Source organism: Branchiostoma lanceolatum, chromosome 1 (genome assembly GCF_035083965.1).
Source record: "Branchiostoma lanceolatum isolate klBraLanc5 chromosome 1, klBraLanc5.hap2, whole genome shotgun sequence".
Taxonomy (NCBI): domain Eukaryota; kingdom Metazoa; phylum Chordata; class Leptocardii; order Amphioxiformes; family Branchiostomatidae; genus Branchiostoma; species Branchiostoma lanceolatum.
This window is the reverse complement of record NC_089722.1, coordinates 28,539,111-28,559,976: the sequence shown is the minus strand read 5'-3', so window position 1 is coordinate 28,559,976 and position 20,866 is coordinate 28,539,111. Positions and strand designations below refer to the sequence as shown.

The window sequence follows — 20,866 nt, the reverse complement described above, 5'->3', positions numbered from 1 at the left end:
TTTGTTTTTCAGAAGGAGCAGTATGAGAGAGATCAGAATGGAATCAGAAGTGTACTGCAGCTTTACAAAATTAAAAACCAGCCAAAACTGAGAAAGCGCCCCTGTTTATCAAAACAAGTCCTACACTCGTTCATGCTGCCAACTGTCCTACAATACAGGTGGTGTGTCAAAGCAAACCTGCAGTTCCAATTGGGTTCGTTAGGAGGCATCTCTTTATTGCAAAAAGAAGACAGAATTGGCTTAAGTTTATTTTATCATATCATATTTAAAAAAGACAAACAGCACAATGCTTTCTATTCAAACTTTTTATATTCCCTCAAAAGTGCTAGAAGCTAAATAATAGGTGTATAATAAAATCACCAAAGTTGAATAGAATACCATTAAAATGTTAAAATATATTTCATCAAAAATATCAGAGCTGTATCCAATTCTAACCAATAAGAACAATTACAAATGTTACACACATCTACCACAGATAAGGCTGGCATTTTGTTACTAGCTGTTCAAAGAATGATAAAACTGTGTTACAGTGAGCAGTTAAAACAGTACTTACAAACCAGTAATACACTGAAATTCAAACCAAATGCTCATATTGTTTCTAGTGAACAGTGATACTAAAAACAGTTATGCTCTTATTATCAACCTTATGCAACTGGTAGAATTCTATTTGCAACTTTAAATTTGTATGGGTTACGAAAATACTGCAATGTATATCTGGAAACTTCAGCTTTAAAAACTGGGAATACCTTTGGAACAGAATAATGAGAAGACCATGACTCTATGTACATATTTGGTCCCAAGTTGAAGCTGATGGAATGGTATCCATAGCAATGTACATTTGTAAGCAGCATGCTAAGTACATTCTGAAGCACTTAACAGGCATTGCTTGGATAGAACTATCAAAAATACATTCTAAATCCACTCTTTTATTGGTAGAGAAGCAACCAATGAGAAGCTGATATGGTTTGGAATCTTCTCAGTCTTACTTGGTTCAGAGATTCCATGTGTCGTTCATCCTCATCAGACAAAGGTGGCTCACTTCTTTCTCTCCTGAATTCTCATTGGCCAACAGTGGATAATTTCTCCTAGTCTTGTATCCTAATTGGAAAGCAGTGGAGTGTTCCTTCCAAGCATCTTTTAATTCTATGCGGCCAGATGACTTGCAGAGAAAACAACTGATATGCATTGGTGTCTTCATTTGAGGTAATTCTCGACAAATAGAGTACAATAACCTTGCAGGTCTCCATGTCTACTTTAACCTGACTTCAAAACAGAGGAAGTTGATGGTCTCACACTCTGGTGGTTGGCATGCGCAGGCACAGTCACAGTCCCCACACTGTGGACAGGAACATACATGTACAGTTAGGCAACATCTGCTAGGCAATATATCTTAGGAACAAGAACTGGATATGTAGCCTGTGTTCCATCCGATTTACTACCAGGGCTCCTATACTTGCTTCCCTAAAAAAAGTTAAGGAAAGCGAGTATAGGAGCCCAGGTAGTAAATTGGAAGGCACCCAGGCTACTGGATATTTGCAGCCATGTATTAAGTGATTGTTCCATCAGATTCTGCCTAACAGTCACTGTTCTTAGAGGTACAATGTATTAGTATCTGCCTGGATTTATTCTTAGGAAAAACTGTGAGCTTTGTTTTACAATGATTTCTTCATGGGTTTGTTGCAGGATTACTTAAAATTGAGTGGATTTTCTTCATTTGTTTCGAATTTGATCGAATTTGAGCGAAGAGATGTATCATATGATTATAAATTCAGGGGGTAAATACGCAGCAAAAGCATAAGTTAGTGTTCTTGAAATGCAGTCTGCTAAATGTTTGTGGCATCAGGTTCTGACAGGGGCTGCTGAAAAAAACAGCCACAGTGGTTTAGAGGAAATCTTCATATATCTGATGATTCATGGACTTCTACAAGGAATGATGCTGATTACAGTATGTGAGATTGTGTGTGTGGGGGGGGGGGGGGGGGCAACAAAAATAAATGGTAGAACAAGAAGACAGTAAAAAAAAGTGTTGACAGGCTTTCTCAATGGTATCAAACCTGTAGGAGGGCATAATCATACATATTCCCACTAAAATCCTACCTGACAATGATATTTTCCTAGCTATATCTATTCACTTTCCTTACTTTTCATTTCTTACCTTTTCTTACAAGAGATTTACTAGAAATAATCAATAGAATAGCATGGGTAAAAATATTGATACACCATTTTTTTTTCTTCAGGCCAACCGTTTGTTAACATTTCAACATTTCTGCTTTTCATTTCTTTCCTTCAGTTTCGGTCCACTACTTTGCATGCAGAGGTTTATCAAAATTTTCACACAACCCTTTCCCACCCCACAACAATCCTTCTCTGTCCATTCCTAATATTCATAAATGATTCCTCCATAAATATCACAGCGCCAGCTCTAAAATAGGATGTCCTTCTGTACTCATTAGCTTACAACTTGAAATTCTTGTCATGTACAGCAATTCACATGTATTTATTGGTATTGTTGGATCAGAGTTTTGTAGTTATTAGCCACCAATATTGTCAGTTGTGATTTGTCACGGAACTGATACCGTTAATGTTGTAGTAGTGGTAGATGTAAAATTATCTACTAGTTATTGCCACTGCTTTAAAAAGGACCTCAGTCTTTATCAGAAAAAAGTTTCTGACATGTCCAAGTATGTCCTTCCATCTGTTAGCCTGTGTGAATTATTCATCTAAAGTTGCATCAGTTTCATGTATATCATATAAGCAGGATCTTCTAACTTGTGGTGAATAGAATTCAGAAGTTCTCTTAAATGTCTCAGACAGTCCAGTAACTTGGAGTGCTTTCTTGGCTTGATGCCGATACCAGAGTCTGATACTTTGTCCAGATATTGCTTCATAAGTAGACAGTTCCTGCAGAAGCCGGTGGTTCAATAGAGACCAGAGATCAATTATCCAAAGTGCCCACTTATCATCATTATGACCCTCCTTTGGTATATGCGGCTTTACCATGCATGATCTACTCACTCACTCACCACTAGACACCAGTACTTTGTCAAACTTGCTCCAAACCTTTCCATGACTACGAATACACTACCAAAAATCGCTTTTCTTATTTTTCTTGTCTTTCCTTCTACAAAGAAAATTTTTGTCAGCAAGAATATTATTCTGTATACAAGAATCCCAGTTTTAAGCACAAACAAGAATCTCTATTTTAAACACAAACAACAATTGCATCCAATAATACTTTTCTTGAACTTTCTTAAACCAAGAAAATTATTCTAGCAGAATCAAATTTTCAAGAAAAAATATCTTAAGAAAAGAATCTGTAAGAATAAAACATTTAGCCAAACGAAATCATAGTAAGACGTATAGTAAGACTGAGAAAGAGAATTTTTCTTATTTTTCTGCTAGAAATATTTTCTTAACTTCAGAAAAAAAAAGAATATAATTCTTTGTGTAAGAATTGACATTAAAAGACTTTCGCAGAAGGTTTCTTGAATTTTCTTGTTTTTCTTTGTATAAGAAAATCTTTCTCAACAAAACAAGAAAAATAAGAAACTAGAGTTCCACGACCTCACACCTTCGCCAAATGATTTTAACCTTTATGACTGACGTATAAGGAGTGTTTTTCATCAATTATAAATCATATGAGTTTAAGAAATTATGAGCTTAACAAAGAAGGTTATGCTAATACTTATCATCAATTATGCAAATGAGGTCCTTATTAGTATAATTTGATTCAACGATGTTCACATTCACATAACTTTCCGATGCCACAAAAAAGTATTAAATGTATGAAATTGTTGTCATTTGCCAGTGTGGAATAATAGAAGTATGCAAACTCATTAAGTATGCAAATTAGGCCCACATTTGCATATTTCTATCTTTAACAGTCATTTCTTCCTCGGTTACAATTTGAATAGTCATATCATGGAACAAAGCGGATTTTTTTAGTTGCCTAATTAATTATGCAAATTAGAATCTGATTTGCATAATTATCATCCAATCACACTAAGCATCACACAAGCTATCCACATACCAAAAATCATGACCATCCATCAAGGCCATCTTGAATAATAGTATTTTCTCATTAATTATGCAAATGAGGTCTTCATTTGCATAGTTCATATCAATTGATATTTCTCTCTTCCTCAGTTACATATATCACATGTTTAAGAATCCTATCATGGAATCTGGCGGATGTGTAAACTTTCCTCATTAATTGTGCAAATTAGATACTGATTTGCATAAGAAGTATCTAATCATGTACATCATAACTCAAGCTATCTACTTACCAAAAATCATTACCATCCATCTAGCCCTTCTTGAGTTATTCCCTTTCAAAGTCAGATGCAAAACCTGCTCCTGCAGTTCCAAAAAAGCCGCTAGGGGGCCCAAACCCACACCACTTACTCTCTGTCCACAGATCTATCTACCACTCAAAAAATAAGTTCCATAGTATGTCCAGAACACGAGATATTGAAACAGGAAGTTCCGCTGCAGTACCGTAAGAAGCCGCTAGGGGGCCCAAAATCTAATCGTTTTTAGGTCTCATCAAAACCTACCAACATACCAAATATCAAAACAATCCATCAAGGCATTCTCGAGTTATCCTGTGCCACTACAAACAGACAAACAAACAAACGCTACCCTCTGCATAACCTTCTCGGCAAAGGTAAAAATAAGAAAAAAGATTTTTGGTAGTGTAAAGAGCACCAAAAAGATAAGGTCATGTGCCAGAAGAACAAAATTATCTTTCTACGAACAGTATTGACATGAGAGAGAAAAAAATTGATTTTCCTTATAATAACCATGCAGTTGGCACAAAAGACAACTTGTGGTTTTGATGGGTAAATCAATGAAGGGAGTGCATTGAAGGTACCAGGCACTATTATATGACTCAGCAGCCGATGAAGCACAATGTTTGCTTAGGGGAAATGATGATTTATTTCTAATGATTGGTTGATATTGAACTTAACGTAATGTAGGAGATGTTGGAATAACGTCTGACCTTCATACAGAGGTCATATCTACTGGGTACATCACAGTTAGGGTGGAGTCATACAAAACCGTGACTGAAATAACGGATTACTGCTTACAGCTCAAAATAAAACTATCATCCACATTGGGTCCGCCTTCAAATTGCCTGCTTCAACATTTAAAGCTTATACTTGTTAGGTCATTATTTTCAAATGAATTCTTGATACACTATCATTCTACAATGCTCTAAAACAATTCAGAATTGCGGATGAAGAAAATAGTGGTGGACAAGGTACATGTACCAAGGGGGTTTGATTTACCACCAGTGCACAATGACCATACCAATGAAACGCTGATGAAGGTTAGACATCCAGGTAATAAGATATGCCAAATGACAGTTACTCATGAATTTTGAAACAGTCAGAAATTTCAGACAGCATCCGCTGTCTTCCATCAGTGACAAGGTCTTGACTTAGTCTTCCATTGAGGACATTTATTTAGGATGGTTCAATAGAGGACTAAGTCAAGACCTTGTCACTGATGAAAGACAGCGGATGCTGTCTGAAACGTCTGACTGTTTAAAAATCTTATCCAGTTGCTTGAGTAACTGTCATTTGGCGCATAAAAATGAAGCTTTCTCCATATATGAGTATTCTAAAGATAATAGAAGATGAATGGGCTTCTGTACTTTTTCATGATTACCATCAAAAGCTACAAAGCTAAGCCTGAGGCTAAAATACTGATTCCCTTTTCATTATAACCAAAAAAGCATACGATGAGTTATTGTAAAAGGTATGAGGCTACTGTGAGCTTAACTGATGTCCTATAATAAAAAAGTTAATAAGTATTCCTTCAAACCAACTTCCCCTTCCAGTCCAGTACATTTTATCTTTGCTTTTTAAATTTTTCATCCAGACTTGTAAATATCATATCCTGGTATGAGGATGACAGAGATGGCACTAGACCATAAGAAATCAGAAGAGTGTATATAATCTTTAAAGTATTGTTCAATCATAGCTCTAACATTTATTCTTTCTACCGGAAGTAATATGCAGCCTTGAAAAAGCTTGTAAGAGCTGGGTTCCATTATACTGAGCTTTCAAGTATGTAACTCGAGTGTCTCACTTAAAAGGCTAATAAAAAAGTAATACATAATGATCTATTTCTTCTTCTACTAGCATGATCCAAGATGCACTATCAATATGCATTTTGAAGGAGGCCCTTCAGACTGCTTGGCAAGACAGAAAACCACTTCCTCAAATTCTATTAGCATGCAGTGCATGTACAATGACGTACTATATATTCCACTTCATCCGTACACCTTGTACATCTTGTAAGACACAGAAACTTTACTGGGGTTATGTCAGGTCAACCACAAACAGCACAGTTACTGGGGGTCACTGCATCATTAACCCTACAACAGGATGAGAGACATCACCTCCTAGGCTTCCCACACACTCCATCTCAGAGAAGGATGGCTTGCATTGATTGCTGAAAAACTTGACAAGCCATGTAGGACCGTGGAATCAATGCTCGACCCGCAACTAGATGCCAAGTGTTTTCAATCATTGTAACTTTTATCGAGTACCTGCCTTTTCAGACAAAGCACCTTTACATCTTTGGGTCACTCCCCTTATTATGTCAAGCTTTGGCATCCCAACTTTACTGAGTTATTGCTAGCTTCCTTCACAGTCCTTATAGGTAAGGCCAGCGAGTATTTCTGGGGGAGGGCTGATTTGTGACTTTCAACATGGGCCATGTGCACTAATGCATAGAGCCTAGGGCCATGGAAACGATCTCTCCCTGCATTAGAGAACTTGGCCCATGTTGAAAATAGCATTAATCAGGGCTCCCTCCCAAAATACTGCATTTATAACGAGATATCAAAACCGGAGGTTCCGCTGCAGTACCTAGGGAAGCCGCTAGGGGACCCAAAATCTCATAATTTCCAGTTTTGGTCACACCCTACCATCGCACCAAATATGAAACCAATCCATCTAGCCATTCTCGAGTTATCTTGTTGACCAACAGACAGAAAGACAGACAGACAGAGACAGACAAATGCTACTGAAAATATAACTATAATGATTAGAGAACCTGGGCCATGTTGAAAATAGCAAATCAGCACTTCCTACTAGTAGATAAATGCTGTACCTAGAAGGTCTGTAAAGGAAGCTAACTTAGTATCCTTTATATTGTACAGACAGTGTATTTTGGGGCAAATCTAAAAGAACTACAAAGATTCAAGCTATAAAGTGACAGCATAACAAGTTGCACGTTTCCTTTAATTCTTTGATTCCATGACATGTATCCCATACTACTGTCAATTTTTGGATAGGAGAATAGCTAATTTCAAATACACGTAGCAACTACTGTAGGCCTACAGACTGCTAGAAATTGTAGAAAAGCAAATTCTAGCTTCAACTGAATGATTAAGTCCTTGAACCAAATGATGACAAGGATGCCACAGGGCTCGTATTATTTGCAAAGTAACCCCATGAAAATTCCATAGAACTCAGCTGGGAATAACATGACAACACACCCATCCTTCAGGACCTAACTAACTGTCACTACCGGTGAAGGATTTGAAACTTGAGCAATTTCCCTGGGACCTATGTGGGAAGACACATTGATCTGGTGGAGTGAATTTATGCATGAGTTCTTGGAGCTTTATCACCCCTCGAGGGCTGAGCAGTCATTTCTTGTTCTTAAGTGTTTCAAGCATCAGGAGTCTCTGGTTGGGTGCTTCCTATCCACCAATTAGGTCCTGTCAGCTACTGCCTTAATCTTGTTAATCATTCTTTAATGAAGAAAGTATAACAGTCAGGTATCATACAATTTGGAGAGCCCTGTGAGGAAGACTAGCGATATGGAAATGACAAAGTAGATGTAAAAGAAAGCTTTAACATATCTGCCAATAAGAGTGGACATTTTTAGGCTTATTTGATACTTAAAATCAGTCATCATGTCACAAAGTGGAACTGCAGAGTGCAGTGTCTACCTACATCTGATTCATCACAATCCATCAAACATAAACTTTTATAATCTATTTTAAGCTACTACACAAGATGTACACTGTAAGTAAACAAGAAATTGAAGATCTCATAATTATATACTCCTTGAAATGTTTTTTAAAAGAGGTTTCGTGAATATTTTGTTTTGTTCGTTCTGTGAATATCTCCCTAATTCTTTCCAAGAATTTTCGTCTCTTCCTGCGGGACTTTGGACCTAGTTCAAGCCTGCTACACCAACTATGGAGCCGGGCCAAACCAGCCTTTCAATATTGCAGACTGCCAGGATGTGAGTCAATGGTTATGACTCAACTGGGAACAGACTTGGACAGTGGGATATAACAGTTACTATGGACACACCAAGACAAACAAACACACAGACTGAAAACTATACCTCCATTTTCTCTGAGGTAATAATAATAAGGAAACTTTCTGCATCATATATGACAATTGTCTTGTCTGAGATACAATGTACAATGTATATGACTGCATGTGAAACTCCTACTGTAAGTTAACTAAGTTAAACTATCTTTACATACTGTAAGTCTACTTAGATCCGCGGTATAATTAGAATCGCGGAATCCGCGGCGACCTCTGCGCCGCGAATCAATTTCCCCGCGGATATGTTTATCGTACTTTTGCCCCCCTTCCCACATTTACGAGTGAGCTCGACTTCAGGGAAAAGCGACACATAAACAATGCACGCGATTGTGTAAAACATGACAAACTTTTACACAGTACATACGTGTAAACAAGTGATATTACATATGATTCGCAGAAGTTTGGCCGAGCGGCGTCGCTACTCCCGACCGCTACACACATACAGTAGTAATTTACCGAGAAATCAGAAAATAATTATCGAGATACACGCCACAATTTGGGCTTTGCATTGTTGTTACGGGCTTGGGGACGCCGTCTACCGTTGTACAATCACACTCTTTTGTTTCTTGCTATTGTTATGCTTGCAAACAATCGATATCGGTGCCTCTGACATACGTTGATCTCATAAAAAACCTGTTTTTCAAGAAAGCGAGCAAAAATACGTAAAGAAAAACAAGATTTTCACCCGAGCATTTGAGTCCCTACGCTGTGATTTGCCGCCATTTGCCGCCATTTGTGGTTGTATTCGGTGGAGAATCTATTCCTTTAATTTTTTTCCCGTGAAAATTCTGCTTACGTAGCGTAGATGACTCGTATTTTACGCCGTGATTTTACTTCAAACTTGATACGGCGCGCTAGCGGCAGGGCCGGGCTGGGCCGCCATCAAATTAACGTCTCATCACTTTTCAATTAAAATTTCATAGTGTTTTATTGCTTCAATTCCTGTTACAAGGTTGATTTGAAGGGCTCTAATCTAAATTTGAAAGTGTAGGCATCATATTTCTGTTGCCCACATTGTGTGTTTTTTACGCAATCTCTTATTAAATTTGAATCTGCAGAGAGGATGTAATGCATAAGATTTACTTGCTGCGGCATTATTGTGAATTTCTTGCTAAGTCTGTCTACATTTTACTGCCTATGCAGCTTTGGACCTGGGACAAGCCAACCTTCCCATCCTATGGGACCAAGTTTCCCATTCTGCCAGTCTCTGGTTACACCAGCTTCTGCCTCACATCCTATCATCCTTCAACATTCAAATAACTATGGACACACACCAAGACAAACACACAGACCAAAAACAATACCTCCATTCTCACAGAGATAACAAAACTGCTGAGTCTCATATATCTTAAAGTAATCATTATCTTTCGTTAAGACAGAACAACATGCATGGAAGATTTCCATTAAACTAAGCTTTTCAGGAGCCTCCAAAAAGCATCATCAGTCAAAACTGGCGCCTCACGGAGCTGCCTGAAAACTGCAGCACAAATCTCCGCATGACAAATACTGTAATTTCTGCTGGGTTAGAAGACAAACACATCAGCAGTCCACCGAGTCCCGCCGGACAGCCTTAAACAGCTCCCCGGGCGCCAGATTGATGTTCCTCTAAGTATAGAAAGCCATTTGTATTGATTTACATGGAGTTCTCCTTACAGTATGCAAAACCACTGGCGCAGAGAGGGAATATTGGCAATATTGGACAGTTCTTCTATATACACCCACAGTTGTCATAACTTTTCAAACTAGACTATGCAGTTCTTCTATCCATTTATTCTTTCCAATAGAGATTACCAATCTTTGGATTGTAACAAATTCAAGCGGTAGAAAATACCCATTGAACCATTTTGCTGCAGTTAAACAGTGTCTCTCCAACTCAAGCTGCTAAACAATGCAGTCTGTCTAATCGTGCTAGTGTGTGGTGAATAGGGGTGGATATCAGTTCGCTGGACCTGATTCGGACCTTTATAACATCCAAGAACCGAGTCCAAAAAACCTGAAAGCCAAAAACCTGAGTCCAAAAAAACCTGAACAAAGAACAAAATTTATTTTTCTATTTTGTTTGATAAAAAGCGTTTTGAGTCTTCCCTCATCCCTGTGACAAAAAAGGCATTTAAAATAAGTGCAACATTCAAATATCAAATACTGGTTTATCTTGAATGTCTTCTCACCAAGAAACTTTATAGTCGTGCGTGTCAGTATTATTCTCTATGCTTAATATTGGTCTAATAAAACAAAACATCAACTGGACAGGATTAGGTCCAGGTTCAGATCCGGACCTGAACCTAAATCTCTGGACCTAAACTTGGACTTGGACCTTATCAAGCCAAACCGGTATCCACCCCTAGTGGTGAATGTTAAGAAGACAATCAAAATGCATCGCTGGTAGCAACTCTGTTGGTGCAATTACATGCAGTTTCCTGTCGCTTGAAAAAAAACTGCCCCTTTGAGACTGTTCTGGTAATTAGTAATGCCCCCCACTGGATAGACCTTTCCAGCATACTCCAGTGGTGTGATATTTCTTACACTGACATTTGACTTTCCCTCTCTCTCGGGGCCTGTAAAACAAACAGCCTGACTTTGCCACAGAAGTGGTAGTAACCTAGTCTCTAGCAGACTAACTACGCTGGCTATAGTATAAGAAAATATTTGCCAGGGAAGTTTGGCCACCATAGGGTTTCATTTGCAAGCGTGCAAATTTTTAACCTTACTGTGGACTGACTCTACGGGCCAATTATTCCTTTTTTTTGCTGAATTCTACGATCCATGTCCCCGTATGAAAGCCTGGTGGAGGCTAGTAGTAACTTGTAAGGTGTTCTGGTGGGTGCTGAAAACATGGAGTAGTGCTCTAATGTCTTCTCAGTGTAGCTGACAGCTTTAAATCTTCATGCACAAAGTAGAGACAGTTAGTAGTTGATCATGAGAATGTCTCAATGCATTAAATTTGTCATATGTGACAAAGTATTTAAGTATACATGTATGTAAAAAAATTGTTGAAACATTACGTATTTCTTAACTTAGTTTAACTTTAACTTACAGTTCTGTAATTATTTTTGAAATGTTCGCGGTAGTTAGATGTTAAAGTTTGCAGGTTTCACAGTGACATCTCCAGTGCTGAATGATCACACTGCAAACAATTATGGCACTGTCAGTAATGAATTCTGTGTGCCCAACATAAACTTTAAACACTGCAAGGACCATTTCTTACCCACTGCATAATCAAATCCGCTCAAATGTAATTGAAGTTACAGTTAGAGTACTATAAGAAATGGTCCTTGCAGTGTTTAAAGTTTATGTTGGGCACACAGAATTCATTACTGACAGTGCCATAATTGTTTGCAGTGTGATCATTCAGCACTGGAGATGTCACTGTGAAACCTGCAAACTTTAACATCTAACTACCGCGAACATATAAAAAATAATTACAGAACTTTTTATCCTGTCTTCAACTTTGTTTCAGTGCTCCAGTCAATATCCTGCAGTCAATCACAAGAAATGGCTGTGGTAATGTTATTACCTGCCTAAATCATAGTAAATGTACCGGTGAGCACTTTCACAGATTCAATTACCCTTTCCTACCAATAACTTTCTTAGCCTCCTTGTTCCCTTAAGGAGAAATAGCACATCTTGCACTGTAATTTCTTTTATCTTTGGCCAAATTCTAGATTACAAGGATTTCAATGAGGATGGGCCAACTTTGTTATTGGCAGGGCTTGAAATACGGGGTGCATACCTGTACACTTTTGAGCACCCAAAATTTGAGCCGTGCACCTAATTTTTGACTGTGAATGCACCAGTGCACCTGGATATTTTTTAAGGTTAAGGTACTATAATTGTGCACTAGTCTACTGATAGAATATTCTTTAAATTTAAGCATCAGAAAAAGCAATATTACCTCAAAGTTTTGTTGTACTTTGTTTGATATACATGTGTATAATGTGTTTCAAATTTTGAGGTTAGCTATAGAATTACTACATGTAATTGAAGTTCTCAAAGGCAGTAGGGTTTGAAATTAGTACACGTTTTGCTGACATTCTATTTCATGCTGTGCACCCAAAATTCGTTCTGTACACCTAAATTTTTAGGTTTGGCAGACCATTGCACCTATTCCCCAAAATGAATTTTGAGCCCTGTATTGGGGTAGTCATTTTAGGAATAGACGTTACTTCAAGAAGGCAGATCTAAGACTTAGAATAAGGCTGACTTCCCCCACGAGAAATCAAGCCGTCTGGACATGATGAAAAAAAGTGCACTGCACATCACTGGTTAGTACACGTGCCTGGGGAAATCACCAAGACTTAACAACACAGAACAAGCCTTGGAGGTAAACCTTTCAAAGATACTAATTATCCAGAATTACTCCCACTTCTTGTGCGGAATTTGCTTGATGTGAGGCAATCAAGTTGCTGGGATTAGTACAAATTGTAGCACAAAACTCCCTTGTGAAAATGTTGTGATGGAGTTCACTGTGTACCTTAAATTAGGTTAGTGAGCACTACTCTATTATGTATTATAGACACGCAGTAATGTGTCTGGCCTGCCCAAGACCACACGCAACAGTCTCAGAGCAGGAGAATGCATCTTTTAAACTTTGTTGGGATGACGATTACGAGTAGATGTGTCTCAAGACTAATACATTGTACATACATGTACTATCTGAAAAAAGTAAATGTATTCCACAATGTATATAGCCTGGGTGCCATCCTCCATAGTAACTGCTGACTGAATCTTTTCTGGCTTAATCCACATGGTTAGCAAGTGAAAAGATTAAAGTATATCCTCAGTTAGAGTTACATTATGTATATTCTTTCTCAGTACATCTTCCATGCACTTCTTACACATATCTTTGGATCTCTGTGTTTAACTTTAAAGTTAGCACTTAAAACAAATGTCAAAATATCAGTTACTACAGCTGTAATACATGTAGTTGTTTTTTTAAGGAAAATGTACAACTTTTTACACATTGTAGGTAAAGTGAGCTTATTCACAGGCTTAAGCATACATGTACTGTAGTAATGTCATGTTAAATGAGAATGTGCACAGCATTCTAGATTCAACCTATCAATCTCTTTTACCCTTAATTGCTTATCTCACCTTACAAGGAATTCCCTTTGGAACACATCAAACCAGATGTCACCATTCGCATTGACAAGTAGCAATTTGTAATAGCAAAACTAGAGGCATTCTGTAGGCGTCAACTGTTCTAACCAAATTGTGATCAATGTGAAACAAACCTATGAGTATTTAGTATCTAAGACTATTTTCTGCCTGTACTATATCATAATATACATTGTATTATATGGAAATATATAGAAAGTATTTGTATCTACATACACATGCACACACTCACACATGTTCAAATACACACAATTACCGTTGATAGCATTTAGGGGAAAAAGTTTTTATTTAACAGTGTTGATGTGTCACATTGTCATGAGTCACAGTTGATCATCAATTTTTGACAGGCATATGGTATTTCAAATGTACATGATGCAATATCAATTTTGATTGTCAGATTTGATATTCCATTCCACAGATATTCATCAACTTGTGCTTGAGGAGGACCTACCTCACACATTGGTTCCGACCCACAGCAGGTAAAGTCCCGGCAACATTCGCAGTTCATACAGGCCGCAGTGGAACATTTCTGTACAGAAAACATGCACAGATTACTTTCAAATCTTGATACGGTCTTAGAATCCTGCCTTACCGATCATGGCCATTAGCATTTTGTTTGCTTGGATTTATTGCAGCACTGTACAATATGACCGATAAATACATCTAAAAAACAGTTTATTAGTAGCCTGCAAAGATAGAATGCATTCAACAATGAGATACAAAATGATGTATCAATATGATCCATACAATGAATAGCAGGGAAACATCCTTCAATATCCTCGCCTTGACAGACTGATAAAATTGGATACAGTGAATGCAATCATTGATACAAATGTATGCAACACTCGAAATAAAGTTTCTTGTTGAAATGCTTTAATATCATTATGAGAGCCTCCATCATAATCAATTTCTTTCAACAAATCAATGAATGGTGTAAGATACATAAAGCTTACAGTTACAGATGCCCTAATTGCTATATGAATCAAGATGAACTTGTTCTAGGTGTTTTCTGCAACAATGTATGTTTTAAAGCACAACCGGTAAATTTCTTCAGTGACATTTTTGCTGCTTTCAGCATTACACCATCATGAAGGCAGCTAAAGGCAGCTGAAACACACAGGTCAAGAACTTAGCTACAGGGCTGTGCTACTGGACTTCTAAACGACTCACTTACATGTACCTGATGTTATGCACAGAATTGTATCCATAAGACTTACCCCTTTTTGTCTGGGACACATAGAGTCCAGACATGTTTTCATACTGGGTGCGTTTGGGTTGCAGCATTCAGCAAACGCCATCCAGCACTCACAGCAGCCAGCTTCCTCCTCATCCTTACTACAACATCCACCGGAGCAGCACTCTCCACACACTCCTCTAGACTGTAACAGGGCGAAGGAAATAAGTCTAGGTTAACCATCCAAAGTCATTTAACACTGTTACCAGTAGTTTTTCTATGATGCCATGATGATGTTACAAAAATTCAGGTACTTCCGATTCTTGGCTTGGAAAACTTTGCTTCAGTACGTACACACACTCTCCTGGACTGTAAGGTCAAAGGACAAATTAAAGGTAAAGGGCAAAAGCATACAACATGTAGGTTTACCATCCAAAATCATTCACCACTGTTACCAGCAGTTTTTCTGTGATTACAAATGATAATGATTCTGTTTCTCAAGACTTTCGTAAAATGGGTAAATGCAAGAAAATGACCTTTCAAATAAAGTTCAAAATGACTATGGATCATCATTTGTTCTATAATTCTAGTACATGTAGTAAATGTTGAGAAGTTACAGGAGATAGCATATTTGGGTATCCGACTTTCCTTTAACTGATAGCCTTGCCACCCAGCTAGAACTCTCTATCCAGATTGAATATTTTGTTCTTGATTTAAAGAGAAGAAGTCAAAGGGGATCATGTAAAACAAGTTATCAACTTCGTGTGGCCTTCCTAGCCTGGAGTCCAGCCTTGTTAACTTTGGTCCGCTCCCAACGTTGCTACCCTGCAAGGTAGAGACATTGGGAGCGGACCAAACCTAACAAGGCTGGACTCCAGGCTATGCTCTTCCTGCTTTGCCTGACTACGTAGTACTTTTAAGTACTAAAAGACTTCCACTAGTCCCAGGATTCTGGCATGAGCACATCTGTAAGCCACAAGTTGAGACTCGATGACTGTGATGACACTGACGCCTGCCAGATTGTTGACTCACACTTATTGGACAAGACAACCAAGTCACATTCCTGACCCACAAGTACATCAATAATGCACCGTTGCTGACAAGATCTGGCTACAGCAAACCGACAGAGATCTGCATTATTTTCTCGAAAATATTTAGCTTGGTTAGTGAGGAACAAACAAGCCTCACCGAAGTAATGATGAGGTGGAATCCGATTTCTTACAATTGTTTGTATTTCCCATATGATATATTGTAGTCCTACATTTCCCTTAGACTTAGAATACAGTTTACACACTGTTTTGGTCTCGCTATCATGTACCATCAATCAGCAACGCTCTCAAATCTGTTACCATGGCAACGATAAACAAAAGCTCTGGTTCCCTTTTCCTGTTCCAGGGTAAATACATGTAGATCCCTACCCCAAGCTTATGCTCATTAATCATTTGCTGGACCACCATCAGGAGTTACTGAGAAAGTCAGCACTCTTTCCAAGTGTTCGTTTGGTTTGACGCTGTAGACGGTTGGCAACAAGAACATCAAGGCGTGCTGGTATGTAGGTTTATTTCATTCTTTACCATTTCTTTAGGGTTTTAATGTACTAGATGTATTCAAAACTTATTGTGAGTCTTTGAACGATGAGTATGTGCATCAAGTTCCCAGTTAGCGTTCTATCTGTCCTCTTAATGGTATGTTCAAGCAAGGGCCTATGTTCTGAATCAAAGTTAAACTGCAATTGCCAATACAAAAAGTATACGACAAGTTTTCGACTGATCAGCTCCAGTCTTTGTCAAGGAATGAGCAATCCACTGCTTCTGAGAAGTCCAATTTATGTGTTGGCAACTGCAGTTCAACTTGGATTCAGAATGACTTCTACCAACACAGATAAACTTTCAAGTGAAAGGCCTATCTTATTTCAGTCATGAATATTAATTTGCTATACTACAACTAGTAAGAGATTCTATACGGAGACAGTGATTTGTGTTTCACAACGTCTAACACAAATCTAAGGTCCATGTTAAGGTTATGCTACTGACCCTTTTTTTTCTAAATTTTGTTTGCTGTTGCTAGCAGTTGAGTGAGGTATTTGCCCATGCCAAGCATCTCACAGAAGGGGAAAATGCCCTGAGGTTCACACTGGAAAGGCCAAAGCACCAGATTTACTAGCTTCCACTTTACAAGCAGACTAAAAGCAGCTGCTTAAGATGAAGGGTTAAGACATCCTCTTGGCTGAACTTAAACTTGGCCAAGCAAGGTGATCCCTATCAGTGCAAGCGAACCTTGTCTGGTAAGCAATTCGTTAAGCGTAACTGTACTTTGTCAAGGGACACTGCCAGCCTGGCACACTATGCTGTATTCTTAAAAAAATACTCGTAAGTACCCTCTTAAAAGAAACATCTGTTTTTAAGTGTCACAATGTCTTGAAAATGCATTGACTCGCTGAGTCAAGAAAAGTTTACTGATATTCAGAAATTTGAATTTTGTATTCCTTGACAGTAACTTGAGGGATTTAATATGTGTATACCCCTCAGCTAAAAGTTTCATTTAATTACTTGGGCTGATGTGCACATGAATTTCTGACACCAATACAGTATCAATGATTTTAGGTGGAAATATAAAATATTTCTTAACAGGGTACACTTAGCCCCATATTTTTAATTCAACTTAGTTCCTATTACGTTTTGAGATCCTGATCCATACAATTACTTCAAGTCACTGTTTTGTTTCCTGCTGTCTTCTGAGGACTGTAAGGAAATGTGAAGTTTGCCTTGGGATTTAGCAACTTCTTCTGAGTTCTTAAGGAACAGCTTCCTATGACAACACTGGCAAAGAGTCTGTTATTTTGACCTTTGGAATCACTCCCCTGGTATTCACATTGCCTGATTTGTTTTCATATGTCAACTTTGTGAGTGTGTTCTGATGTTGGCTGTTTTTGCGCATATTTGAGATAAGAAATATGACTAAAATATGGTACTGGCATGTTAATTGCAAAGGATTTCAGATAAGGTGCAGCTGTACTAGTTTTTAGGCTTTACTCTTTTATTGGCAAGCTTAAGAAATCAAATCACAATTTGAACAAAAAAATACAACAAAGACTTTATTCACTCCATATATTATACATCCCATTATCTTTCCTTCATTCACGCCCCCATATTGCTGGCAAGGAACACAAAGATTTGAGATTTCTTTGTACTAAGTCTAGCTATTGATCATTGAACAAGCAGCATTGCCAAAAGTCACCCACACGTTTTATATTGCATGAATGTGCACTTTTGATGCTGGCAATTTGTTTCCCAGCTAGGCCATTGGAATGTTGCCATCTTGAATATTGCTTAGCCATGAAGATATCAGTCCTGATGCTGATTGATGAATGTCTTTTCCTATCAGTACAGATATAAATAAACGATGCATGAAGGTATGTAGAAAACTCCTGAAAAAATATGCAGTTCAACACAAAAACCATGTACTTGAAACCATGGCAAAATCCATGTGATTTGCTTGTCTATTTACACTGCTGTCTCTTTATACTATAAAGTGTTCCAACTATTATTCAACTATTATGATTATTCAAACAATAATAAAAGATTCTGAATGAGAAAAATGGGACCTTGCAACCGAACCAACACAATAACTCATATTCAGAAGTATTGATGTTTGCAAGTTCTTCTGCAATCAACAATAGAATCATAGCTATTTTAAAGCTTTACAACTGCCAATATGTCCAATAATGATGATTCAGACAATATGGCCCAATTGTGCAAGAAATGTAATCTTCTTTTTTAAGTAGCTTAGCACTAATTCTAATGTTCTGCTTGGGAATAAAATGATCTTTTCAAACTTTTATGAATGCATAAGCAGAATCCTTTAGAGCTTTAAGGCTAAGCCCCTCGAAGCCATCAATCATTTATTGGGTAGATTCTTTCTCAGCAAAATCAAATCTGATTCTTAAAATGTATGCCAAGTAGTTTTTATCGTTTTACTTGCTTGGAATCAAACAGCACCTTAGCAAAGGAGTGGAAGAGGGATTCTTTCTTAATCTTTTCTGTTTCTATATTTTTGTTACAAACTGTTTTCAGTACACACAAGATGACAAATAGATTGTAATTTGGGGGCAAAAGGTTGCTGGACAACATCTATGTAAGTTCTCAAATCTAATGACATGTCAAACACTTGTATAACATTAACAGACATTGATTAATTTGATTTATTTTCTTTGTCAAAAATACAGCTAGAACTGTATACACAACTGATAAAGGGGACAGATAACAAGCTACATGTGGAAAGAAACCTATGTCATTTAGCATTTCTTTATCTAATGCAAAGAAAAACAGACATTGATTAATTCTACCAATTCTATTTTTGTCACAAATACAGCTAGAACTGTATACAACTGATAACAAGGACAGATAACATGCTTTAGATATGGACAGAAAACTATCAGTATTGCGCAAAGCATTTCAGTATCCAATGCAAGGAAAAACAGTCATTGATTAATAATTTATTTTCTATTTCACAAATACAGCTAGAACTGCATACAAAAAGGACAGATAACATGCTTTTGATAAGACAGAAAACTATCACTGTGAATCTCAGTATTGCACAAAGTATTTCCATATACAAAAGAAAAAAAATTAAGGTGACAGGTACATTAGTATTGCACAAAGCATTTCTTTATCTAATAAAAGTCATGACTTACCAGAAGACACTGCCTGATGATGAGGATGATGACGATGAGGGTGACATACCCGCCCACCGCTATCACCACTATGGCTCCAGTCGGCAGCAGGGGTTCTGACACAGCAGGGGTCACAGTAGGGGACTGGAATAACAATGATAACAACCATTACTGTGATCCTTACATCATCATTACAAGTTTTACAACACACTTTTACAATGCTGTTTTACACATTCATCTGAAGTATAGCCAACTCAGGTACTCATCTGAGTAATGAGGCTGTTAAACATGTAGTGCCTTTTAACGTGCTCGAGGCACCTCCTTGATCACGGGACCCCCATTTTACGTCCCCTCCAAAAGACGAATACAACTCCAACAAGGATGCCCTTCTCCGGATTTGAACCAGGGTCTCCTACTACTGTAGTTACCAACTAATTAGACCCAGGGCAGGAGCTGTTGAGCTACAGGGACATCCTGGAGATACAGGGACATCTTTATATCAAAGATATGCCTCAGTTAACTACAACATGTGACAAAGAGGATACTACTCTCAAGAAATTTAGGAATAAAATAGACATTGTATCTTCAACAGTTCTAAAGAGAAGCAACTAGTAGCGACAGTTATGTATATCATTATAAATCTATATAGTATATCTATCAGATATATCATGACTCATTATATCATCTGATCATATCACATATCATATCAATTATCATACATCGATATCATAATTATATCTGATATATGATGATTCATTATATTTTATCATTATATCATCAACATCAGTATATATCAAGGTACAAAACAGATCTCTATATCATCATCATGAAAAGATGACAGTATATGGCAAAGGTGTAAAAGAAATGCTACATTTGCATGTACCGGTATTATCATAAATGCTTGCTCTGCATTCAACTTTTAAGATAGGAGTTTTCTTTTCAATGGTAATTTGCGTTCAATAAATATCAATCCATACATGTGATGGGTACATGCATGGATACAGCTACTGAATAAGTAAGGAAGAATGCTTTTCACTGATTTACTAGGAAGAAAAATGTCACAATACTTACCGACATGACATTAACCTTGATCTACCGGCAGTTTTGGCACAGTTTGTGTGAGAAGTCCTTTATCTTCGCCACTTCAACATTACCCCAACCCCACCAAAATTTTAAATATTGTTATGGACGCCATCTTGAATCGTTCACAAACATATTATACCCCAAAAGTTACCCTAAAACTACATTTTCCTCACAGATTTTCTCACATAATACTCTTGTATTCACATAGATTAAGCCAACATCAACCTTCTCTTTTGAAATACCCCGAAAGGACGACAAAACGGCAGCGATCTTTGCAACTCACGACCCGGACTTGTTGTCAGGAATGCTGTGCCAGTGACCTGGATTGACCTTCATCGCATCTAAATGACAAATGATTGTGAGAGCAGAGAATAAAATCACAGAATCTATTTCTTATAGAAATAGCAGATATATATTCAAATAATTTTTAAAAATAGAACACTTGTTATTTTTTGAGCA

The 20,866-nt window shown here is 37.6% G+C and overlaps 1 protein-coding gene across 1 annotated transcript; it reads right to left on the bottom strand.

The window, feature by feature from the left end:
• Positions 1-290: 290 nt before the first annotated feature.
• Positions 291-20,740, bottom strand: LOC136446839 (small cysteine and glycine repeat-containing protein 5-like). The gene is made up of 5 exons (XM_066445450.1): positions 20,396-20,740; positions 19,346-19,468; positions 14,696-14,857; positions 13,930-14,007; positions 291-1,336 (listed from the first exon to the last, which is right to left on the bottom strand). Exons 1-5 carry the CDS (start codon positions 20,399-20,401, stop codon positions 1,250-1,252), a joined length of 456 nt encoding a protein of 151 aa, XP_066301547.1. The 5' UTR covers positions 20,402-20,740; the 3' UTR covers positions 291-1,249.
• Between the last annotated feature and the right edge of the window lie 126 nt (positions 20,741-20,866).

What these genes read in the sequence shown, in the direction of transcription:
- LOC136446839 (XM_066445450.1), bottom strand. An exon ending in TGTGTCCCAGACAAAAAGGG is followed by an intron (nt 14,008 to 14,695) that starts GTAAGTCTTATG and finishes TTTTCTGTACAG; the next exon opens with AAATGTTCCACTGCGGCCTG. An exon ending in GGTCGGAACCAATGTGTGAG is followed by an intron (nt 1,337 to 13,929) that starts GTAGGTCCTCCT and finishes TCCTGTCCACAG; the next exon opens with TGTGGGGACTGTGACTGTGC.